This window comes from Schistocerca serialis, chromosome 5, assembly GCF_023864345.2.
Source record: "Schistocerca serialis cubense isolate TAMUIC-IGC-003099 chromosome 5, iqSchSeri2.2, whole genome shotgun sequence".
Classification (NCBI taxonomy): domain Eukaryota; kingdom Metazoa; phylum Arthropoda; class Insecta; order Orthoptera; family Acrididae; genus Schistocerca; species Schistocerca serialis.
The window spans coordinates 621440195-621466974 of record NC_064642.1 but is presented as its reverse complement, the minus strand read 5'-3'; the positions used below and the strand labels follow the sequence as shown (position 1 = coordinate 621466974).

Genomic DNA, 26780 nt, shown 5'->3' with positions numbered 1-26780 from the left:
TCTGACTGTGAAACGTGTTATACCTGCGGTGACATGCTTTGTTCTTGACAAACCTGCCTATTAAGCAATTCTGTTTGTGCATATGGATGTATGACTTTCGATTTGAGATGATGTAAGTCATTTTTTAGTAAAATATACGTTATTATCACATCTCATTTTTAAAATGCTCTTGACAGTTTTCAACAATCTGTTAATGTGCATTACCTTAATAACATTTCCGGATGTCTGTGCTATACTTCCATGGAGCACTATCGACCGCTAACACTCGCCATTGAGTATTTACGTGCTATTGCATATATCTGTGGATGTAGAAGGAACCGTTTTTGAATGTATTAGGACGCTCGACCACAATGCAAAAGCGCCGAAACAGTGAATTTGAGATTTAAAATTTTGACGTCGCCTTTGATGTTAGATCACAATGTACATAATAAATCAAAAATTGAAATTTGTAAACTGTTTTTTGAGAATATTTCAAGTGCAGAAATTTATCACACACTTTAAATTTCTTCGTGTGCTTACTTGCGACTTTACAAAGAACAGGAAACTTTGATGAACTTACAAACAGATTTCCCGTCAGAATTGAGGAGAAGTATGCAGCAGTTTTAATTCTGAAGGGGCCTGTATTCGTAATACAAGCATAGAGTCTGTAAAATAAACTTGTGATGTGTCTAGTGTATGCACTTCAAAATCCAAATGTCGACATCAGGATAGAACATATTCTGAGACGTCAAGGGATCAATAGTTTACTGTTGGAGGAAAGTGTGGAGGGTAAAATTTGTAGCGGGAGACCAAGAGATGAATACAGGAAGCAGATTCAGAAGGTTGTGGGTTGCAACAGGTGAAGAGGTTTGTAGAGGACAGAGTGGCATGGATAGCTGAATCGAACCGGTCTTCCAATTGAAGACCACAATTATAACTTACTATTATTATTGATTCATTACTTTCCAAACTGCTGACGCTTTGATAATTTTCTATAATATAGCAAATGATGTTTACAGTGATTAAATCACAGAGATTGTTACTTATGAAGTCAATTTATAGTGCATTATAACCGTTGTAGAATCCAGATAAAAATCTAGTTTATTTTCTTGTAGGACGGACAAGAGTGATGGACTTAATGGGGACGTAGGAACGAATGTATCACTTCCCTAGCGCCCAAAAACGTATCCAGCCAATCATACCTGTAATTATCTTTTAAAATAGTGTGAGAAATACGTATATGAATGTCTTTCATATTATCGTTATGGTTTTTCAACATGTTGAAAAAGTTTCCAGTACTGACTTTAAGGAATGTACTATGTGGGCAAGATTTAAAAAAGTAACCAGATTTTCAGATGACTAAACAGGAATCTTAAGTCTTTAACACGAGATAATTTGGGTTAAATAAGAAGAACATCATTGTGTTTACGTGTGTACGGACGTTTGATTTTATTGAGAGAAACTAACGGCTGGATTTGATTTATAATTACCACACTTTTACGCTCTGTAATATGCGACGCGCTAGAGTTCTACTAACATTTCTGTGTATTAATCAATGTGAGACGCTGTACTGAAAAATAACTACTTGTCTGTTACGATGCTGAAGGCTGCAGTAACAAAATACACTGTCTCATCACTTGCCCGTATCAAAAATCAGACTGCAAGGGGCTTGAAAGCTTTCATTCAGGTCATTAACCGCTTTCTTACTGATGTAATAGCGTTGATGATGAGACACACAAAGGAACGCGTGCAGTCAGTGCTGGCAGAAATTCCAAAGCCATATGGTACCGCAGAATACTACAAGCGTATATGCCTATTAGTTCTGCAGATGTCCGTCCCCGATAGCTGAGTGGTACAGCGGCAGGCACATCGAACAGCCTCTATCAATATTAATACGATCAGAACGCCTGTCAAATTGCAATTATTACGAGAAATTTTGCATGCGTCAGACGTCTACATCGTTCTTCTGCGGGAAGTTTGTGTTGGGAGCTTCCCCGACCTATATGAGTACGATACATACATTACACCTACTACTGACGGCGGAAGCGGAACAGCGATACTTCTACATAGCGGCATAGTAGCCGAGGACGTGGTGTACCTGCCGTCAGCGCGAGGACTGGCGCCCACAGTGCTGGGAGTACGGGTCGTTAACATTTACGCACCGTCGGGGTCCGACAGACGGCGCGATCGATCCCGATTTTACACAGAGGAGATTGCAACACTAATCTTATGTCGGTATGAACGCGACTTCAACTCCGCGCTCGCACCAAGAGATCAACACCCACGTTACACTTCATGCCTGGAGCTGTGGCAAATCATACAGGACATGAATCTCATTGATACATGGGAGACGATACATGGAGACAGACGTGGATACACCTACGTCACGAGTCACTCTGCAAGTCGTCTCGATCGCATTTACGTAACACGTCGTCTCGAACCTGCGATCCTCGATGCGGAATTGTGGCCTGTCGCCTTTTCAGATCACATAGCATATATAAGCACGGTCTCCCTGAGTCGTCAACAAGGGTGGAAGAGTCGTAGTGTTTGGAAACTGAATACAGCACACCTCAGGGAACCTGAGTGCAGACGCATAATCGAAGACACTTGGCACGTGTGTGAACGACGCCTCCCGACATATCCGACGACGTTGCAGTGGTGGCTGGAATGTGTTAAGCCTGCATTGCGCCGAGCGTTAATTGCATACGGAAGAGAGCAGATGATGTGGAGGCGACACGCGACGGAATCTTATTTCACGATACTCTGCGAACTTTCTGTACAAGCACCTTCACAGGAGCGTCGTGCTGGTATAAAACGAGCACAGGCCCAAATAATTTCCATAACGAGCCGCCGTCTGGAGGATGTCGCAATCCGTGCAAGGGACTTTGAGCGAGTCCGTGGAGAATCACCGTCGATGTATCACGTTATCAGAGAGAAACAACGTAGCCGCAGAACCTTAATACAGACGGTCGTACTGCCAGATGGTCGCCGTGTCCGAAGTCACAGGTTAAGGGCACTGGATATGATACAACGGGTCACCTTTGCCAACACTTATCTAGCTTCTCGCATCCCCCACCTGGCACAAGTTCTTCCTATGCCGGTGGTGTTGGCCCGCCGAATACTGGCGGCACTAGGATATTTTGTGAGCACAGGTCTGCTTTTTAAGGTCGGATACGAAACCCTCAAATAGGGGTAATGCAGGAGTAGGTTTAATAATGAATAGGAAAATAGGAATGCGGGTAAGCTACTACAAACAGCATTGTGAACGCATTATTGTGGCCAAGATAGTTACGAAGCCCACGCCTACTACAGTAGTACAAGTTTATATGCCAACTATCTCTGCAGATGACGAAGAAATTGAAGAAATGTATGCTGAAATAAAAGAAATTATTCAGATTGTGAAGGGAGACGAAAATTTAATAGTCATGGGTGACTGGAATTCGAGTGTAGGAAAACGGAGAGAAGGAAACATAGTAGGTGAATATGGATTGGGGGACAGAAATGAAAGAGGAAGCCGCCTGGTCGAATTTTGCACAGAGCACAACATAATCATAACTAACTCTTGGTTTAAGAATCATGAAAGAAGGTTGTATACATGGAAGAACCCTGGAGATACTAAAAGGTATCAGATAGATTATATAATGGTAAGACAGAGATTTAGGAACCAGTTTTTAAATTGTAAGACATTTCCAGGGGCAGATGTGGACTCTGACCACAATCTATTGGTTATGACCTGTAGATTAAAACTGAAGAAACTGCAAAAAGGTGGGAATTTAAGGAGATGGGACCTGGATAAACTAAAAGAACCAGGGGTTTCTACAGAGATTCAGGGAGAGCATAAGGGAGCAATTGACAGGAATGGGGGAAATAAATACAGTAGAAGAAGAATGGGTAGCTTTGAGGGATGAAGTAGTGAAGGCAGCAGAGGATCAAGTAGGTAAAAAGACGAGGGCTAGTAGAAACCCTTGGGTAACAGAAGAAATATTGAATTTAATTGATGAAAGGAGAAAATATAAAAATGCAGTAAGTGAAACAGGCAAAAAGGAATACAAACGTCTCAAAAATGAGATCGACAGGAAGTGCAAAATGGCTAAGCAGGGATGGCTAGAGGACAAATGTAAGGATGTAGAGGCCTATCTCACTAGGGGTAAGATAGATACCGCCTACTGGAAAATTAAAGAGACCTTTGGAGATAAGAGAACGACTTGTATGAATATCAAGAGCTCAGATGGAAACCCAGTTCTAAGCAAAGAAGGGAAAGCAGAAAGGTGGAAGGAGTATATAGAGGGTCTATACAAGGGCGATGTACTTGAGGACAATATTATGGAAATGGAAGAGGATGTAGATGAAGATGAAATGGGAGATATGATACTGCGTGAAGAGTTTGACAGAGCACTGAAAGACCTGAGTCGAAACAAGGCCCCCGGAGTAGACAATATTCCATTGGAACTACTGACGGCCGTGGGAGAGCCAGTCCTGACAAAACTCTACCATCTGGTGAGCAAGATGTATGAAACAGGCGAAATACCCTCAGACTTCAAGAAGAATATAATTATTCCACTCCCAAAGAAAGCAGGTGTTGATAGATGTGAAAATTACCGAACTATCAGCTTAATAAGTCACAGCTGCAAAATACTAACACGAATTCTTTACAGACGAATGGAAAAACTAGTAGAAGCCAACCTCGGGGAAGATCAGTTTGGATTCCGTAGAAATGTTGGAACACGTGAGGCAATACTGACCTTACGACTTATCTTAGAAGAAAGATTAAGGAAAGGCAAACCTACGTTTCTAGCATTTGTAGACTTAGAGAAAGCTTTTGACAATGTTGACTGGAATACTCTCTTTCAAATTCTAAAGGTAGCAGGGGTAAAATACAGGGAGCGAAAGGCTATTTACAATTTGTACAGAAACCAGATGGCAGTTATAAGAGTCGAGGGGCATGAAAGGGAAGCAGTGGTTGGGAAGGGAGTAAGACAGGGTTGTAGCCTCTCCCCGATGTTGTTCAATCTGTATATTGAGCAAGCAGTAAAGGAAACAAAAGAAAAATTCGGAGTAGGTATTAAAATTCATGGAGAAGAAATAAAAATTTTGAGGTTCGCCGATGACATTGTAATTCTGTCAGAGACAGCAAAGGACTTGGAAGAGCAGTTGAATGGAGTGGACAGTGTCTTGAAAGGAGGATATAAGATGAACATCAACAAAAGCAAAACAAGGATAATGGAATGTAGTCTAATTAAGTCGGGTGATGCTGAGGGAATTAGATTAGGAAATGAGGCACTTAAAGTAGTAAAGGAGTTTTGCTATTTGGGGAGCAAAATAACTGATGATGGTCGAAGTAGAGAGGATATAAAATGTAGGCTGGCAATGGCAAGGAAAGCGTTTCTGAAGAAGAGAAATTTGTTAACATCCAGTATTGATTTAAGTGTCAGGAAGTCATTTCTGAAAGTATTCGTATGGAGTGTAGCCATGTATGGAAGTGAAACATGGACGATAAATAGTTTGGACAAGAAGAGAATAGAAGCTTTCGAAATGTGGTGCTACAGAAGAATGCTGAAGATTAGATGTGTAGATCACATTACTAATGAGGAAGTATTGAATAGGATTGGGGAGAAGAGAAGTTTGTGGCACAACTTGACCAGAAGAAGGGATCGGTTGGTAGGACATGTTCTGAGGCATCAAGGTATCACCAATTTAGTATTGGAGGGCAGCGTGGAGGGTAAAAATCGTAGAGGGAGACCAAGAGATGAATACACTAAGCAGATTCAGAAGGATGTAGGTTGCAGTAGGTACTGGGAGATGAAAAAGCTTGCACAGGATAGAGTAGCATGGAGAGCTGCATCAAACCAGTCTCAGGACTGAAGACCACAACAACAACAACAACAACGAAACCCTCACCCTTCCTCGTAGTCGTGGAGGTCTTGGACTAGTCTACGTACGCGACCGAGCAGTGGCTATTTATGTAACCACAATGATAAAGATGTGGACACGACACCAGACAAGTCTGACGGGCACCTTGATAGGCGAACTCGCTCCACCTTGTCGTTCGGCTCCGGTAGCGGTGTGTCACATCTCACCATCGCTTGCCCATATGCGAACTTTTTTTGTGGAACACAGTTATGTACATATGGAACTACCGACAGCCAGGACGGCCACGGCACGTGATATATATCACATCTTGACTCGACGACGGCCGAATAATGCCGTAGAGCGCCGCCAACCAACAGTTACGTGGTCAGTGGTATGGCGTACAGTGCACCACCCACACCTTGATACGGGAACGCGCGCACTGTGGTATCAGGTGGTAAATGGGAAATACGTGACTCGTTCCAGGTTGCATACAATTCATATGGCGGACGAGCCACTGGGTCCGCAGTGCAATGTTATAGACACAGAGGAGCATCGCCTGATATGCGGACCTTCGGCGGACGTATGGTGTTTGGTCAAAAAAATGATCGCCTTCCTCCTTCGGGTGGGGCCGCAAGTAATTGAACCACGGATACCACTTCTCCCAGATAGGACATATTATCCCCGAACAAAGACAAACGCAGTGACTTGGATTCGAGGTTTGACTGTGCGTTATCTTTTCCGAGACGGCAGTAAGAATGTGCTCGACTTTTGGGCCTTACTACAAGAACATCACTCACAGCTTATGAGACATCCGAGATATCGAAAATATTACGCAAATTTTTTAGGGAGTGCCTTGCTTGATCCCCCACCCAGTTGGGATGTCCCGGGTAGGAGAATTTAATTATTGACTACAAGTATCAGAACAAGAAAGGACCAGGACAGTGGAGAGGATCCACAACCACACGTGAAGACGTACCCGACACCAACGCGAGGTATAACGGGATTAGCGAGGTACGCGCCCAAAAGAGGAATGTAGACCGTTCTTGTTTTGTACCGACAGAAGCAGGATTTTTTTTCACTATTATGTAAAAAAAATAATAAAATAAAAAGGTGGTCAGCGCAACAGACTGTCAATCCTAAGGGCCCGGGTTCGATTCCCGGCTGGGTCGGAGATTTTCTCCACTCAAGGACTGGGTGTTTTGTTGTTTTAATCATGATCATTTCATCCCCATCGACGCGGAAGTCGCCGAAGTGGCTGGGTCGGAGATTTTCTCCACTCAGCGACTAGGTGTTGTGTTGTCCTAATCACGATCATTTCATCCCCATCGTTGTGCAGATAAGTAAAAGAATATATGATGAGATAAAGGAAATTATTCAGATCGTTAGAATTAGGAGAAATTATGTTGTCTATGGCAGGTCGTTTCTGCTTCAGCATTTCTTGCATGAGGACACAGACACCATTGAGGAGCAGTTATATTTGCTACTTCTATATGGTGAAGGTCGAACGAGTATTGTTAAAATAGTAATGGAAAACTGGCTGACGAATCTGTAGTCGTTTCAACAAAAACCTGGAAACGTACGCACATTTGAAATAGTTTTCCTGAGCCATATCTGATGCCCCAGAAGATAGCATTAGATCCATACACAAACGTCATTGCCGGCCGGAGTGGTCTTACGGTTCTAGGCGCTACAGTCTGGAGCCGAGCGACCGCTACGGTCGCAGATTCGAATCCTGCCTCGGGCATGGATGTGTGTGATGTCCTTAGGTTAGTTAGGTTTAATTAGTTCTAAGTTCTAGGCGACTGATGACCTCAGAAGTTAAGTCGCATAGTGCTCAGAGCCATTTTGAACCACAAACGTCATTGCCACCCTTGTACCTGTGTCGAACAGGAAATGAGATTTTTTGTTAGTAGCGTAGGCCTGTTTAACTACATATAACGACAGACACTGGCACAAGGGAGTTCTGCTTGGCGGTGTTTACACAACCGTAATACTCGACTGTGGCGGCATTGATTGCTCCTCGTTTTAGTACGCTTCTCGGAATACTTTGCGAAAGGTTTCAGGGTCAGTACTAACAATCGCTATATCACTATAATAGTCTTTCCAAGGCCTATTGAATGCCGTTATGAAAAGCGTATAGTTCCATAAAAAGTAAACACACTTGTTTCAGTACGTAGGTTGATACCAGAATTTAGAGCATTCTCCATACAAAATATTACGTGTCCCTCATCATACTATCAACTCCAGAAAACCTCGTTTCGATATGTGGGGCCGGTCGGGAAATAAACTGGGTGTTTTATCTTACGTGACTCACCCTGTATAGTGCGAAGTCGCGGGAAAGTAACCCTTATATTTTATTTTTGGCATGGGGTAATTTAAACAGCAAAAAATTCAATTTAATGAAATTTTTTTAATGTATACACAAATTTGGCGTCTATGATGCTATACGGTAACAACATATTGCGACCATTTAATTTCTGTGAACTGAATAGTGTTCGAAACAAGACGATCACAATGCCACGCAAGATTAAAACATATGTTCCGTGCGAAACGTGTCAATGCTTCTTCGCAGACTCCAGTCGAGGTGTCAAAATACGAGTGAACAAAGTATCAGTACGTTTTCTTTTATCAATAAAATAGCGATTTTCCCACATCTCTACCAATACATATATAACTTAGGTTTCTTGATAAACATTTTCGCCTATGGCAAGCGTTATCGCTACAGTAGCTTAATCATCGATAATCCTAGTGTTTTAAATGGTATCGCCGAAACACTTGGCTTCGCTATTAGCTGAAATGTGTAAAACACTTCTCTCGTCTATCGGTTCTTAGAGTAGTGGGAGTTCTATAATGTCTCTCGTTTTACAGCGCAAGACCGTTTGTCTTCTTCAGGGAAAGATAGATGAGGAGATCTAATTTCATAAGCACTGAGATGCGCGAAAGAATGCCGTATTATGCATGAAGGTTTAATACATCTGTACTTTCCTAACACCAGGCAGCTCTTTTGACAGCTTTCAACCGCGAAGCGCAGACGGCTGTGGGTGAAAACAATGGCTGCCTATAGGACTATGAAGAGGCATTGCCACAGAGGCGTTTACGAAATTGCGATATAGATAAGCAGAGCAGGTGCGTCCAGCGTACAGAAACTGTGCGTTTGTAATGGAAAATTGGCAAAATGAATAGTCGGGCAAAGCCTGGTTTGTCAGCTAGCGGTATACCGCTGATATGACAATTAATTGTCGTTTGAGCTGCTGAAGTAATCTCTTCATTTCACCTTTGTTTTCTCAGTAAAGGAAGCAGATTTATACGATTCGTCAGGACTTTGTCCAATCAAATTGAAAGCTTCACAAATTTGTTCAGCAAGTGCAAAATTTTGAGAACTCAGAAGGCGCATTTTCCAATGTACCTCTCACTTAACGTCCACGACACTTAAGTTAGAGAAATTATGTTTACATAGAGTTTTCTGGTGTATGAGTATGGACTCATGTACGAAAGTATCAAATGTTTTAATTAACACCTGGGAAAATCAAGCTGCGAATATGACACTTCTTGTTAGTACCTGCAACGTCGTCAGGACATGTCGATGGATGCTGCTGTGGCGCTTTGACTCATACAGGCATAATCTGATACTAGCGACCAAAAAACAATCTATATCAATTTTCCCAATGACGATTGAGTCTTCGCATCTATTGGTGCCGTATCTGCTCTGCTTGCTTTGCTCCTTTGTCTTGGGACATAGTGAAAACCCAACACTCATCCCTGCTGATTAAGCGACTTTACAAATCGTCTGGAGTGGCCCGACACATTGCAATATTTTCGCTATTGCCTCGATTCGACAGGCACAGCGGGTGGCTGTCTCCGTCATGTTCAAAATACCGTGTCAGATAAAAACAGATCAGGGACTTATTTTCACATCTTCCACTATCATCTTGAGTTTTAGACGCGGGGTCTTCGAGCACTAGGGCCTCTGCTTGTCTTGATATTCCTAATTATTCACTGAGAGGTGGTCTCCACTTCATTCTTCGTCATTCAGAGTTGTTTGACCACGCTGGGAACATTTGTGGTACGCAACTACTGTGTCTTACAATGTTGAACTGTCGCCCTACATTTCCACCAACGTTATGTTACAAACCCCACCATAAACATCATCTTTTGGATGTTGTAGCTCTTCTCATTTCCGTAGTTTCTGAGATATCTAGAGAGAAATTCCCCCTTATGCAGGACACCGTATTATAGCTTTACCCAGGCATGTTTCATTACTTTGTGTACTATCTTCAGTGGGTTTGTTTATTATCCTTCTGAAAAATTATTTTTACGTGTTATCTTCTTGTGTAGGTTTAACTTTTGACTCAAAAACATTTAAGTTTGCAAAGGGAGCGATTATTACGGGATAACACCACTGTAAAATTTTGAAACAATCATTTTTTAATTATATTAAAGTTTCTTTGGACCTTCTAAAATATGAGGCAAAAAGTCTAATACTTGGAAAAAAAGGTGTTCTGTGTAATTCCGAGCTCCTCCTCTAGCGCCTCAGATGACCAGAAACGGCCCACCCTGCGCCAACTCGATACCCGCAATAGTAGTGTCCGGGTATAGTTAGAAGCACTGCAACACAACTATACACCTACTTGGCGTCAGCAAACGTCAGCACGTATACGAAAAAGACAATTATTTCGCTTCGAATCTTAATTTTGTATGCATTTTTGACTTTTGATAGTTTATTTATGATCTTATAGTATACAGTTTTGTGTTTCAAGTAAGAATGAGCGGTAAGAACTGGCAGAAAAGGTTGGAAACATCGCATCTAACAGGACGTCGAAGCAGTATGTCATCAAAGCCTTCAAAGAATAGATATGAGACTGAGAGTAGTTCGGAAAAAGGTAGTGCACACACAGTGATAGGATTTTGAACTGAATTATGTACTGAGGTATAAGATTATAAACTTCCTTGCTGTGAATTGAAAAACATGTGACGCAGCCATCACGTTACAAGAACGAGGGCTTCACATTTATTATTACTTGTTCAAACTACCCACAAGTTGTTGACAAAGAAGTAAGTTTATACGGAACGCATGTAAAATCAGCAATCGAATCGCCTGGCAGTGCGCTTACTTGCAGTAGGGCTACACGGAATTGTCAAGTTTTGTGCGTCTGTTGAATTGGCACAACCTGCATCTCAGTGATAAACTAGTAGATATGATTTCGATCGCAACGACAGTACTACGACAGGCCATACCTGGGATACTCTCTATGAATTAACTATTATGCCTGCTGTCGTGTCCATAATCGGGACTTATTTCTGTCGTAATGTTAGCAACATTGTCAGTTGTTAGTTTTCTTTATTATTCTGTGTGTATGTGGAACATATAACGTGGAACTGGCGGTTTCTGCAAAACGTAAAGGATCATACTTCCCATTTATTATTTCACGATTCCACGAAAGAGTTCATTCCCACGTATTTGAATGTAGTTTCGAGAAAATGTTCCTGCGAGAGCAAAGAACGCAAACGTTTATCCGGTCACAGTTCTGGCCGAAACGACAGCCATTTTTCTGCCTACAATGAACAATACGTCACATAATCGCTACGAGTTTGTCTTTCGATGAAAATTCGCCATTGTCAGTCTGGAACCTGGTCTGTACAGATCAGATTGAGCAGCAACTCCATATTTGCCAATTTTTTGGCAATTTCAAAATTCTCTGTTACTTTGGTTAGTTAATAACCACACCACAAAATGCCTGGGTAAGTGAAAATTCTTTTTCAAATTTCAGTCGTTTTAGTATGTGTATTTATGTGTTTGACTTCGTGATAGTTTTCATATTTATTCTACGTAATGAAAAATTTTTTTATAGTTCGGGTAAAAGGGCGTTTGTGACTTTTTGTCACAACGCGTCTCTGGCTTTAAATTCTGGCACTAGCAATAATCGTATTTTTTTTGTCTACCGTTTTTTCATTCTAGTTTTGCTGACTACAACGAAATGATTTGGTATGCAGATTTATTGGGGCTTAATTAAATGTGTTTGAACAAAGTTGATGCTATTTGTAGGATTTGTTAATCGGCTTTCGTCGAAAATGCAGCGATGAATTTTTACAAATTAACATTTCTCGTATGAATTCAGTTTAGATTCCGCCATGTTTCTTGCCATCAGCGAAGAAACTAAATTAACGCAATAATTTTGTTTTTTGAGGAAATCGTTTTTGTAATGAATATAATTGCGGCAGGTGAACATTATCGTGGTTTGAGCCTCAGTGAAATAAGATTTAATTTACGTATGTACAGTTCATTATCGCATACATCCGGCAGGTGAACATTATCGTGGTTTGAGCCTTAGTGAAATAAGATTTAATTTACGTATGTACAGTTCATGATCGCATACATCCGGTTGTGGTTTATAACCCTGATCCGGTTGCTTTTTTCTCGAATTTAGATCACTGGATTTAATTTTACAAGAATGGTGTTTGGACCTGAACTTGTGTACAAAAACGCTTAGAAGCAGATGGGACTGTTCCACATTTAGATTTAAACTGTGCCTTCGTTGTGTTTAAACTGTTACATATGACACGATAATTTTCTGGAATCTTTTGTGTGTACCATTAATGTTAACGTACAGTTGAATTTTGACCGTATCAAGAGACGCTTTCTATCAATGCTTCTCCGATAAATAATTGTACCGTTCAGTATCTTCCCCTTTTAACACTGAATATCGTTCTCTTGCTATATTTGTGCCATGATCTTTGGCGAGATTTAATACTGATTACTTCTGAGGTACAAACAGTGGACGTGATAATTTGATACGATTTCATTCAAACTTGCGATTTAGTGTAGCCGTACATGGTGATGCAGTTTATGTTCTTATGCACATGACAGTTTTTTAAATTTTTATTATGGGTAGAATAGTCACTTCATTCGGCTTAAGAAAGTACATAATACAAACAAGCGTGATTTCTTTGAAATATTCTTATGATTATCCACGAATATTATTCATACGACATAAAACGTTCGAGCGCGATTTCTTTGGAATATTCATATGATTATCCGCGGACATGATTCATATGGCTGTCCACGAAGAAATAATATCCATTTATCTATCTGCCCTTGAAGTAATGTTTCGCAGTTCTGCATTTCCTCCTTAATGTCGTTCCGTAACTTCGTTTTATTCTTTCTGGATATTCGACGTTACCTTAATTAATTTTAATTTTAACGCTTACTTCTTCGTTTTTAACGCACGCTGTTAGAGAAACTGTCGTGACTACACTTACGTAGTTGCATCGGAATTTGAGGAACTTCGTTTGCGAATAGTAACATCCATAAAAACGTTTGTGAGTTTTACATTATCCGAATTTGCCAGTATCAGCTTAAATGTAAATCAGTAATCGGAAGTTTTAAGTTCACGTATGAATTCATTAAGAATGCAAATACACGGACTTTAACAAGCAACTATTTTCTTTTGGTTGATCACTCAACATACGCTAGTTTTCGTGACTTTAGGGATAGTTGTGAATACAAAACTTGTTATAATGCCCTTCTGGCATTTATTCATGTGTTACAGTAAAATCTTCGGGAATAACCTTAGTTGTGCAAATTACTGTTTAAATATATCTGTTTGATAGCTCTAGATTATATATTAGCTGCAATGTTTCTTGCCGAATACTGACACTTGATCACATATCCAATCATAAATACTCTGCGCAGTAACTATAACATTTCTAACAGAATATCGACATTTGATTTGAACGTCGATTAACCTGTCATGGACACTTAAACTAGTCTTTGTATAGTTTCCATTGCCTATATTTTATTATGCGCATAGCAGTTGTTTCGTAATTCGAGTTCGTAAAGGCATCTGCTTCTAGATACGTAGTTTTGAAGTTTGAGGGCAGGGCAGAAAATAGTTTGGCTCTGGCTTTGCGTACATAGACATAAAAATAGTTGTCATTCACTAAATGTGTTCAGTTCTTGTATGTTAATATGACAACACTAGACTTTAGAAAAGAGAATCTTCTTAGCTGCGCACAAATTCAAGATTTATTGTCAGCAGCTCAATTTTGGGCACTTATACAGTTTAGCAGGTACGGAAAAAATTTATCAATTTTTTCCAAAATTTGATCGATTATAGTCAAATTTGATACGCTGATTACGAATACGATATTTATTTTCGCCCCAGTCAATTATTTACATCAAAAAAATTGTTTTAAATTTTTTTTAAATTTTTTTATTTTTCAATATTTTGTCGATATAGTGAATTCTGATGCGCTGATTTCGAATATAACATCCATTTTCATTTTGCCTTGACCGTCGGCGATATCTTCTGCCCGATAAGCGCGGAGCTGCCGATGACGCAACATTGCGTAATACACTAACTAATCAGTATTTTCAAATCATAGGCGGCCGCTGCCGCGGCCGCATTCCAAAAAAAAAACTCCCAACCTAACCTCAAGTGGGCTACGCTACAGACCACTTTATTTATGAAAATACAAAGTACAATCACCAACAAACTTTACATATTCATTATGGTTAGATTCCGTACCTGCTAAACTGCATAAGTGCCCAATTTTGTGTGAACGTATAAAGACTACGCGTAACGTCCCCTGTATCCTAAAAATGTCTGAAGCTGTAAACGGAGTGAATAGAGCGTGACTTGAGCCTTTTGTTATATCCTAATTATATCTTTGTATGTGAAAGGAAGACAAACGGCAAGGGATATTAATTAAACACAGCTTCGTGTTAGAGATATTGAGTGTCACATATGCTTGTCTGTGATGCTAACGGAAGAAACAGGGCTCACGTTAACGACGTATCTAATTCATTGTCGTTAGAGGCAGGACCGAGCACGTGGAGATTTATCACTTAGAGATTTAATTAAATTAAATAAAATTTTTAAAATTTTAGTTCTGGATAAGTCCATGGGCCCCATAGTGTTGAATCATACAGTTCGTATTACTCCAGAGTGTACAGTAACAAAGTAACGCCTTCATCCAGAGGTAACTGCATTCCACTCTACATATATCATCTCCTGTGATAAATAAAGCGTTTGAACATTAAGTGGAGACAATATGTTTCTTTGTTGGTGCTGTTGTTGCCTCTGAGTATTCCGTATACTCCTGTGTTCTTTGATATATTCCTTATTGGTTCCCATGCTGCGTTCCTTGCTGATTTTAACAATACTACGCAAACATAAAGCGTAGATTTGCCGGGAGAGGGAGCCAATCCGTATATTTATATGCTTGTTACTGTGCCTATGCTACGTATTGTGCTGCAGGCCCCGCAGTATACTATGTTAGATGCTGACAAATTAATATTCTTTATAATATTGAGCAATACTGAAGCAGCTTTTATTTGCACGCTGTGCTGATTCTTAACTATATATTTCACAGTTGCAGTCCATACTGCAACGTCTGTTTTGTCCATGCTACACTGTGCTGTTTCCTACTGAGACTCCTGAGTAAACCTACTATCTCCGCTAAAGTGCACTGGATGAAGAGGAGTACTTAGCACTAGTGGTCGGCTTTAGCCAGTGAAATATTAATGGCATCTTTGACGTAACATTTTGATACATATTTTCGGTTTGCGGAGCGAACAAATGTGAAAGCGAAAAATTTTATTGTAGCCACGGACTGATCTGCAGGTTGAAGTCAACAGAAGTGAAAGCAAAAAACCTGGTTGTTGTGACAGACTGATATGAAGCTTAGTCCGTTTGAAATAGTCGCCATGCTGTTTATGACGTTTGGTGCATGTTTCTACGTCACTGGTCGAAGCCCGCGATCTAGTATGGACTAACTCTTTTCCGGTGCACTGCTCTCTTGTTGCTTGTTGCTGTTGGCAGTTTGTTATCGTCCGTCGTAGCCAAGGGCTGATAGTACACGGTAGCTAATGAGAATCGATTGGTCTGAATGTTTTTTTCCGAAGATGTCACGATTAGGTGATGGTTAGGTTGGGACCTAATAGCATGCGTTAAATTGCTGTGATTAATAGAACCAGCAATCAAATTAATGATAGTAATAGTTTTTTTACGTTTTCCGTATTATGAATTTCGAACTGTTGTATAGAATGGGACATAATTGCTCAAATTGCTGCAAGTGAAATAAAATGATAGATAACGTCACTTATAAAGGACATGAAATTTTGAACGAGCAATATGATTGGCTGCAACATCATCTAATTCATAGTTCATGTTCACTTCCCCAACATTCCCCACATAAACAGTTACCATAGCAACAGTCGCAACAAAAGCTGCGGATGCTGTGATTGTCCTTTTACCACTGGTTCTTGGTCTTGTAACTTGTGCTGACAAAATGATTTTGTACTACCAGATACTGAGTTGTGTCCTCTCACATGCTCGCTACTTCAACCCATGTCCCATGTAGATCATGTGGCCCCATGTTGTCTGCTGATGATATATTCATATTTACAATTGTTGTAGTTGCGCATTGTAGATCGTGTTGTGCACTATGCTACATGCTGTTTTGTGTTTTGTGCTGACTGCCTATATTATTTATATTTGTACCGTGTCTAGGATATAACATCTACGAGTATACTGCACAGTAAGACTTATATCTGATGGTGGTTGCAGACTTTCTTTGCAGCTGCCGTTCTTTCTGTGATCTGTTCAGTGCAGACTGCCTACATTATTTACATTTGTACTGTGTCTAGAATATAACACTTATGATACCAGTATACTGCACAGTAAGACTGCAGTCACCACAGACACTGATGGTGGTTGCAGACACTATTTTTGCAGCTGCCATACTTGCTATGGCCTGTTCAGTAGCACACTGAATGTTCTTTTGTGTCATGAACTGAATGTTGATGTATTCATGTTCTTTGCAGTTTCAGTGCTGTGCTCCCTGTTGCAGCGACTGCATGCTCCATTATGCTCCTAGCTGACAATTTCACATTCGTTTGGCTGCAGTACATGTTGTGGCCCCACCCTGTGCGCCATGCCACATGCCTTGTGCGCCATCTTGCAGAGTCCCTTGCTGACAGAGGACGATGCTGACATGTTCTTTGCAGAGGTCATGTTGCTGTAATCCCTGCTGAGGCTCATGCCACGTGCCTTGCTGTGTCCTGTGCTGACTGATGAAAATGCTGCTGAAAATGCACTCACATTGTTTGCAGTTGTGATGCATATTGTTGCTCCTGTTGATGCCCCTGCTGTGTCTGTGGTGACTGCTGATAATGTGTTCATTGTTTGTAGTTGTACTCAGTACTGTGGCCCCTGCTGCGCACTGTGCCACATGATGTGCTGCCGAGTCCCTTGCTGACAGCTGACAGTGTACACGTGCTCTTTGTAGTTGCCGTCTTCCCTGCTGAAGCCCACGCCTTCTGCCTTGCTGTGCCCTGTCCTGACTGTTGACAGTGTAATCGGTGCCATTTGCGGTTACTGCCAGTGCGGTCAATATTATGGCTCTTGTTGGTACCTCTGCTGTCTTCTTTGCTGCATGTTTTGATGTATTCTGTGCTGACTGTTGAAAGTGTGCTCACATTGTAGTTGTAGTCCATGCTGTGTGGCTCCTGCTGTGTGCCATACCATATGTCATATATGCCATGCTGCTGAGTCCCTTGCTGACAGCTGACAATGTACATATGCTCTTTGTAGTTGTGGCCCCAGTAGACACTCCTGCTATGACCTGTGCTGCGTGCTTTGCTGTTTTCCGCGCTGACTGCTGAAAATGTGCTCACTTTTTGTTGTAGTTACGGTCCGTGCTGTGGCCCCTGTGGACTCCCCTGGTATGGCCGGTGTTGTGTACTTCGCCGTTTGAATGCTGACTGCTGATAATTGCTCCCTTTGTTTGCAGTTGCGGTCCCTGCTGTGGCCCCTGCTGCGGCCCTTGCTGCGGCCCCTGCTGCGGGCCGTGCTGCGTGCCCTGCGCGCCGTGCTGTGTGCCTTGCTGTGTCCCGTGCTGTGTGCCGTGCTGTGTCCCGTGCTGTGCACCCTGCTGCGGCCCTTGTTGCAAGCCTTGCTGCTGATAAACAAGTAAGTCCACTTCCACCTTGACACTGCATTTGCAGTCTAGTCCAAGAAGGAAAATCAGATGAAATAATTCGTTCTGTTGAAAATTTTTGCACAGTGCTAGGAGGAAGTCATGAACAAGATACTAAAAATCCTGACCGCTGGAGTGACCGTTAATGGGGGAGTGTTAAATGTCACTTTATCATATTTTTAGTGAACAGCTCGAAAACTGTGCCTTCTAGCCTCTAGAGAAAATGTTTCCCATTACGAAATTAAACATTAAATTTACGACTAGAAAGGTATGTTGATTTTTTCTCTAGTTTCCGCGTTGCACGGGATAGAAACCTGGCACATGGTTAAAAATAGTTCTAACGGTAAAAATTAATGTTTATCTCTAATGAAGTGGGTCAAAAACAAATATCAAATGTTTAAAAAAATGATCCAAACAAGTTGTAGTATGTTTTTTTGTCTGTGCTATTAGCTCATTTCGACTGTTGGTCATTTTCAAGAATTTACCACAAGCCTCAAGGGACACATCAAAAGTAGCTAGTACATATGTAAAGATGTGTGTGTGGCACACATGTATAGAGCTGCCATTTATGGTGTTGCAGCTTTTTGTATATAATTTTCGATTACAGCGTTAGTGCTACTTGACAGTCAAACGATGAAATATCTAGGCCTAATGCGGCAAAGCAGTATGAAATGGAACCAGCGTGTAAGGACTGTAGTAGGGATGGCGAACAGTCGACTTTGGTTTATTGAAAGAATTGTAGGAAATTCAGCTGTATAGGAGACGGCGTATTGGAGAGTAGTGTGACCTATTCTTGAGTACTGGTCGAGTGTTTGGGATCCGCATCAGGTCGTATTAATGTCGTGGAGGGAGGGCGACGTTCTTCCCAATGAACACTATTGACAAACTACAGAGAACCGGAATTTGAAACTGACTGCAAAACGATTCTACAGCAGCCAAGGTGCATATCACTTAAGGACCGCGAAGGTAAGAGAAATTAGGGCTTTCACGGAGGCACACAGTCGTTTTTCTCTCGCCCTTTTTGCAAATGGGACAAGAAAGTAATTGATTAGTAGTGATACAAGTGCCCCCACCACGCACCCTACCGTGGCTTGCGTAGTATGTATGTAGATGTATTACTAATGGACGTCATCTTGTGCACTACTGGATTGTATTTGTCACAGACGCGCATGAAAATATGTGCCTTCCCATATGATTTTTTTATGTGGAGCTGAAGGGTTGTGATAAGAGCTTGAAAATGACCGACAGTCGAAATCAGCTAGTAATGCTGACAACAAGTGTATTACACTCTGGAGCATATTCTCTTTCTTAAAAACATACCGAGGCTGTACACCTCCACAAAACAATCCTAAAATATTAGATGTATGGTATGTACCATGTATAAGACCAGTAGAGCCATATAATGGGATAAACTGTGTTCTGGAGGTGTAACAGGGCCAGAGAGGGGGGGGGGGGGGGGGAGGGATTCTCTCGCGAGGGAAGGTGGAAGATAGACCGCCAGATTTTGTTTGTGTGCTCCCTCCTTCATAGGTTTGAAAAGTGAAGCTCGAGCAGTGATTTAGTATCTACTCCACTGTTACAAGGCGCAACTATACGATGTTTGCATAGCTATACCGACACTCCACTGCGAATATTTATTTTTTTAATTGGCTTTCGGTACGTGTCCAAACTGCCGTATCAACACGGAAAGACGGTACGACAGTTGACGACAACTCAGAACATTCATTAGGATCATACCTTTTCATGGTGCGAAGTTTCTGACTTTGCCATGTGAGGCCATTCAAGCAATTTTCGTGTCAGGTGTGACGATACGAAGATCACAGTACTTGTGAATCGCTGACGACGCAGTTCACTGACATGCCAGGAGAGTGTTTATTTTCCGTAAAATACGTTGACACTACATTGAATGCAGATACGGTTTAAAATAACAGATGTGGACAGAATCTACGTAAATCTCTGCACACCGATTTACACCGTTACGGGACAAGTCGATTCATAGTCGTGTGCAGCGGTTGAAAGGCAACTTCCTCCACCTTTTGCGCTGCTCGATTTTCAGATTACAGACAGGTTTTTCCTTTCTCAGCATTCTGTCCATTAATCTTACGTGGATAGATAAAACGAAATCACTGAGAATGTAGTGGAGTCGCTGTAACTGATGCTTTGTTCACATGCGTCGGCGGCTAAGTGTAGCGAAAGTCAGATCAATCGTAATGAGAGTGTGCTAATTATTCAATGAGTTTTTTACATGTGACCATGTATATCATAACTACAATTAAATTAGTTGTATATTAGTTTTATGTTGTATATCAATAAGTTGTGGAATGCAGTGAATGTTAATAGCACTCTTGCATGAAGAATAGCACGGACAGTTGTAAAATAGTGAAACCGAAGAATAGTGAAACACACTGTAGTTGCTTCTTGTGGAGTAGAGGGTTCGATAATAGGATATCACCTGCTCGATTTTCAGCTTGCAGACCTACGAAGGAGGGAAGTGCATGGACATAATCCGGCGATCTAATTCCCTCACGTAGGACCCCACACATCCCCCCCCCCCCCCCATAACCTGTTACAACCCGTAAAACAATTTATCCCTTAATATGTCTCTCCTGCACTTGGACGTGGTATATACATTTAATATTTGTTTTTAACTCACTCTCCGTGTAAAGATACACAAATTTTACACTGGTAAAATGTGTTTTTAATTTTCGATTCCCCTGCAATGCGGAGACTATATGCGTTACTGGAAATAAAAGGAATGGGAACGTTTTCGTAAGATGAGACATTGTCCCTACGAGTTGTGGTTTTCGTGTTGATAAACAAAAACATAAAAATGTTACTTCTAAACCCACCCCAGAGCTCAACACTCCATCGGTCAGGATTTTTAGTATATTGTTTCACTCCCTCATACCAGTGTAAAAATTTGCAACTACATTGATTTTTCCCCCAGTCAGGCATGTTCTGGTCCACATTATCATCATTCTTTTCCTCTGAGTGATCGTTATTCGGTTCGTTTGTAAATAGAGCGCCAGCATTTGACGACAGTACTATGATAGTTTATGCACCATCACCGTTTATTCATCGCGACTTTTACGTTGCGTAGTAGGTGCAGGAAAATGAATGAAAATGTCGTGTTTAAAGGTGGCTACACGCGTAACATACTTGATAAGTACGCATGATCAAGTGTTTTGCGCAAGCATGCACAAATCCCTCCGCCTCCACAAGGCTCAAGAATGTGGAACAACCATTAGGTTGTATCTGAAACGTGTCGAAATCAGGCCGCGATGCGCTTGCATGATGGTCCAAGATAGCGAATAATTTTGCGAAAAGGTCGAATTTTCCACATTGTGCTGGCTGCAATGATGGAAAACATGGAGAGAGTTACTTCAGCTACAAGTGGGTCGGTTTTCTTCTGAATAAAGAATTGTTAGGAGACTTTTGCAGGTCATTGAACACTTTGAAATTACTATTCACATTAACTACCATACGTGTTCATGAGAGGAAATGCTTATGCTTTCGTGTTGTAAAACGATTTTGTTTCTATTCCCTATGGTAACACAATGATCTCTGTGGAATTATTAAATTACTTTAATTATATCTTTCTCTTCTGCAGAAATTACTTTAAATTTAAAAAGGCTATCAATTATAGCAACCCTTTTTGCTTATATCAGGATACGCCTTTGATATTTCGCAGGAAAATCTGACTTTCATATGCGCAAAGAAAATGTTTTCAGCAATTGACTCGTCACTACGAAAACTATCTAGCAGCTGACGAATTGTTGTACAAGTCATCCTATTGTAAGGATGCTGTCGTATGCTGTCGTGTACTTTCAGACGATTGCCTAATTTAAATTCTATGAAGCAGCTTGTACATTCTATAGGCTCAAGCGTGTTTGCGCAAAACCCTTGATTATGTATGCTTGTCAGACATGCAGTTACAAGTGTAGCCGCCTTTAGCGATTTATATAAGTATGAAGATGACTCTCCTAATAACTAATAATTAATGTTTCGCGATGCTGTAACACGTTTTCTGACACCTGCGGGAAAGAACTAATACTGAGCTACTAACGTGATGATTATCTTCAAAACATTCGAGAGTTCTTCCACTGATTTAAAATGAGTGACTATAATAAGTCTTTACAGACATAACCGAGAAACTGACCAAATGTTAGGGCAGAGATGTAAATATTAGAGGCCTGTTACTCGATGTTTACGTTGTACTGGAAGTTGAATAAAACTGGGGCGGCAACTTCCTTCCCCTTATTTTTTAGTAGGTCCTTTTATATTTTACTAGGTCCTTTTTTATGAAAGGTATCTTTGAAAATATTTATTGTTGTATCGTTTTATTTTCCCTTTTAAAACTAATTGAATTGTAACGTGTAATTAACATATCACTGTAGACATGAATGCGGGGGGCTGAACCGAGCATAAAAATATTCGTCCTTTGACCTTTGAACAACTCTGATCCTTGCTTCAATATCGTGAGAAATTTATAAAATAATCATGACAGTCACAAACGCTAGCTTACTGCATGTAACGATGTTGGGCAGTGCTACCTGTTAGACATTGAGCGTTTAAATGGAACTGAATATCCTACACTGGTGAAAGACATGTGTTCATTGGTAGGATACTAGAAAAATGCAGTTAGTTTAGATAGGAGATAGCTTGATTGCTTACAAACCACCCACGTGCCCCATCCTAGAATACTGCTAAAGTGTGTGGACCCTTACCATGTGAGACTAAAACAGGATATTGAACGTATACAGAGAAGGTCAGCACGAATGGTCACAGGTCTAGTATAATGCAAAGTATCCTCTGCCGTGAACTACGCAGTAGTTTGCAGAGTATATATGTACAAGCATACGTTTTAGCTTTTGCACGAACAATACGAAATTACTTTTTTAAGTTGCCAATTTCACCAAATTTCGGGAGAATACATGCTTAATTCTTGACGATAAGCAGCTAGCTGTCAGAATAGCGGGTTCTTAAGTTCACGGGCAGTAACACGAGAACTTGTACGAAAGGAAACCACTAAGTGTCAAACTGTACATTTTTGTTCGAAAATTCGAAAGAATATGGTTACAAATTACATAGCGACATAATTGATTTGGCTGTGCTAGTGTCAAACCATCGATTGCATATGAATAAAGTGAATTTATCCCCTTAAAATAGAATCCATTTTTTTTATCAAACAACATAAAATTACAATGAGTGGGTTTTGCATTTGTAAGAGAAAATAAATTTCTGACCAGTACGTTATTCATCGTTTTGAAGGCATCTGGTATCTCTTGAGTTAGGGCACATTGCTACGGAAACTGGAACAATTAAGTTTGATGTAATTAGACGTTACAGCCACGGTAATCCAATAACAATAATTTTGCAAGTAACGTCTGTCGAAATGAACCTGTACAAAAATTGATGGCTGAATAACAGTAACCGAGGGTGTTCACAAACTGGAATTTAAATCTGCAAGCGAAATGATTTCCTAAGCACGTGACAGCATTGGTGGATATACTTAAATTCTGAAAACTTCTTTACCGTCACACATCAATACATAGTCATTATAAAGCAGTGATTTATGGCATTCTGAACGGAATATTGTTCCTGGGGCGGCTTGGACACAGTCACAGATACACGAAATGAAAATATCAGTGTTCGGTGCTAGTGTTTCTTTTTATACCACTGAAGATGGTCGTGTGCCCAAGCAATGACAGAGCAGATGCCATTAATGTCAAAATACGAGTAAGGGCATCGTAAGTTAGCTGAATTTTTTTTTTTATTTTCAGACGAATTTTCGATGTAGTGAGGATTTCCAGCACTTACGTGTGGAGAAATCAAATCATTGGAGTACCATAATGGCAGCAGTTTTATAACATTTGCAGTGTGTAGAATCGGAATCCTACGTTTCGTTCAATCATACATTTATCAGTTCCTCATCTGGATCATCATTTCGTTTCCAAACTGATGTGTAACGTACCCTGAAGTCTAGGTAATTTGGTAATGAGTAGTGAAGCTAACGAGTGTGAGCCTGAGATTGTTGTAACACTGATCTGCAGCGTAGGACTGATACCTTTGTTGTCATATTTAATGGATTTTGCATAATAATGCACTTTCCTTTTTAACTAAATATTCATTCTGAATACCCAAATTTTTTGGTTCATGCATTTGGTGTCTGCCTAGTACATACCCTATGAAAAATGCAATGGAGGCACTGTGTAACTTTTACCCTTTATACTGATGCTATGTCAAAAACTGACAAGTAATTCGTCACATATCTTCCTACCAAAGCACCCGAGATTAAAAAGCTAATTACACTTCAACAAAAACACAAAATTCCTAAAATCCTGTCAGTCCCATGTTTTGGGCGTCTGTTCACATATAACTGAAGGTACGATCTGTATCGAGTTTCTCTGTTGCACATATAAACAGAGGCTCTTTTCACCAATAATGTTTGTCAAACACCGTCATTAATACCGGTTACCAACGTTGATGCAGCGAAATACATCCAAAGGATTTATTAATCTACAATTCCTGAGGGACCAAACTCCTGAAGTCATCGGTCCCTAGATTTATACATTGCTTAAACTAACTTACGCTAAGAACAACACACACACCCATTTCCGAGGTGGGACCCGAACCTCCGGCGGGAGGTGAAGCGCAATCCGGGGCCACTCCGCGCGGCTATTACTCTCTTTACACGTTGTCATATAAACGCGTCTACTCTGACGTCCATTCTAGCCTAATTATATGGGGAAATTTCCAGTTTATCTGAACAATGAAACATTTCGCATTTCGATGTAGTCTCAGCGACTTTCCATATGTCATTGCTGCATGAAGCAAAATCAGTCATGGCGGATAACAAGTGAAATATAGTGACGGAACTATCTTCACATTGTTGAATTTGTAACATCCGATATTTCTGGATATAGAGGTCACAAAGCTATTTTTAGATTTCAAAATATGGGTCATAGTGTATGAAAGAGCTATCACCTATAATTGTTTAGTGAAATCATATTCCACAACACAGACAGGAAGTTGTATGAATAATATGTTGGTACTGTGTTTTAAATGAGATAATACAAAGTGAACCATGGTTGCTCTGCATATTTTATCGAGTTTTGTAATGTGAGTGCTAGTTGACAAAAGGATGTGAGTTCTGAAATAGACTGCTAAGTCTTCTATTAAAGCTAAAAATTTGTTTGCAATTACCATTGGTTTCATAGTCTGTTTCTGCTCTTTCAGTAAATCGTATAATTGGTGCGAAACATTCATCTCTGGGCCAATCGTGTTTACACGTAGCAGTTTCGTTTTATCCAAGTACGAACTGTTTATAAAGATATTTGCGAGAGTTTAGCTTCGTATTTGAGTAGCTTATTCGTTTTCTACTAGTATTGTTGCATTGCGAAAGACACACGCGCACAGAATATTCTAGAAATGTATCCAAGATGAGGGATGCGGTTTGTGTACGTGAGTTGCTCAGTTTCGAGACGTGTCGTGCCGTAAGAACTAAATTTTATAGTTGGAAAATTATTATCCACTCAGAATTTGTACTGAATAAAAACTCTGTATTGCGCATTACAGGGGAGAGAGGAGGTGCGACTACCCCTTTCCTGCAACTTCCTGCGAGTGTGTTGGCGGACACAAACTTAACCGTGAATGTTTGCGGTGTATAACGCTCATTCTTTTTTACTTCGAAACTGCTACCGAATTAGGTATAAACTGATCATTAGGAGGTTCTGACAAATCAACTATTAACACATCCCCTATTTCGAAACTCCGTTGTCAGTAATCACCTTCATTAATTACTGATGAATTTATATTCATTTGCTTAAAGTGTAAATTGCTTCGAAATATAATTCACGCTTCTGTGTTAATGACCGCGCTGTTGTCCACTCTCAACACATATTCGTATGCTTCGTGGGCACCAGTAGCTATAACTTCCATACTTGTGTAATAGCCTGTAAAGACTGTTAATGCCCAGCGCGCACGAAGCAGGTGTGGCGCTCCGATGGTATCTGAAAGGAGTGCAATTGAAAATATCGTCCACCCGTTAAGTAGTCAGTGCTTCTGTCCCTAGCATGTAGTAGCGCAGTATCTTCCACTTTTCGCAATAACGCCAGAAACGAAATGGCTTAGATGTCTACTGAAAGCTGAATATCCACGTAAGTGATTTAAGTGACGTGCACAACTGTGGTCTCACAATGCGGTTTCGTATCCAAATAGACTATTTTTCGCTCTTCAGTTGTTAGGCATTTGCCTGTTACATCCTCTTGTTCAGTGCCTCTACTGCTAGTTTCTATTCGATCTGTTAACCTCTTCCTTGTTTTGGGGATTGATGTTTTCTTTAATTGCCGATAATTTATTGCTATTTTGGCCAGTCTATTTTCATTCGTCCTCTTGGCATGATTCCTTCATTTTCCTCCTTGATCTATTGTCTTTGTCTTATGGTCTTGTCTGATAATTATATTCCTTGTGAGACAGACTGTAGTCAGCTATTGCTCTTAAACACGCTTTTTTTTCAAACCTCGCATTCTTCGTTAATTTCCGAAGTTTTTGTCCAAGTACCACTATTACTAAGTGTAGATATTGCTATTGTTTTGTAGAACTTGTTTCGGGTATCTTTCCTCACATTTTCAATCAGTGTTTGTGTAATATAATTGTTTCCCCAGAAGTTGAATTTATTTACCCTAGATTTTCTGATCGTTTGTTGGTACCGTATCTTTAACCTTTGAAAGCCATAACAATAGTCTGAGATTAATTATAGATCTTGCAGTTATATTTACGAGTAACTTGTAAATGATTTTTGAAGGGTGTTTTCGCTGTCTATTTGTAGCTAGTCATCAGCAAAGAGTGTTGATAATGCTAATGCCGTTGGTTAAATTTAAAGGGTGTAAAACTATTTTGCTACTTAATTATTGTCGCAATGTGCCATCGACATAAGATATTAAAAAAGAATCAAACTGCATCCTTGTCTT

The 26780-nt window shown here is 40.5% G+C and overlaps 1 protein-coding gene across 1 annotated transcript in view; it reads right to left on the bottom strand.

Moving 5' to 3' along the window:
- Window positions 1-17008: 17008 nt before the first annotated feature.
- The window catches only part of LOC126482142 (filaggrin-2-like), a 49495-nt gene continuing 39723 nt past the window's right edge, over window positions 17009-26780 (bottom strand). The window contains exons 2-3 of the mRNA XM_050106119.1: window positions 17507-17837; window positions 17009-17396 (exon numbers count right to left, since the gene is read on the bottom strand). Coding sequence (XP_049962076.1) covers window positions 17009-17396; window positions 17507-17837 — 719 coding nt within the window. The remainder of the gene's footprint in view (window positions 17397-17506; window positions 17838-26780) is intronic.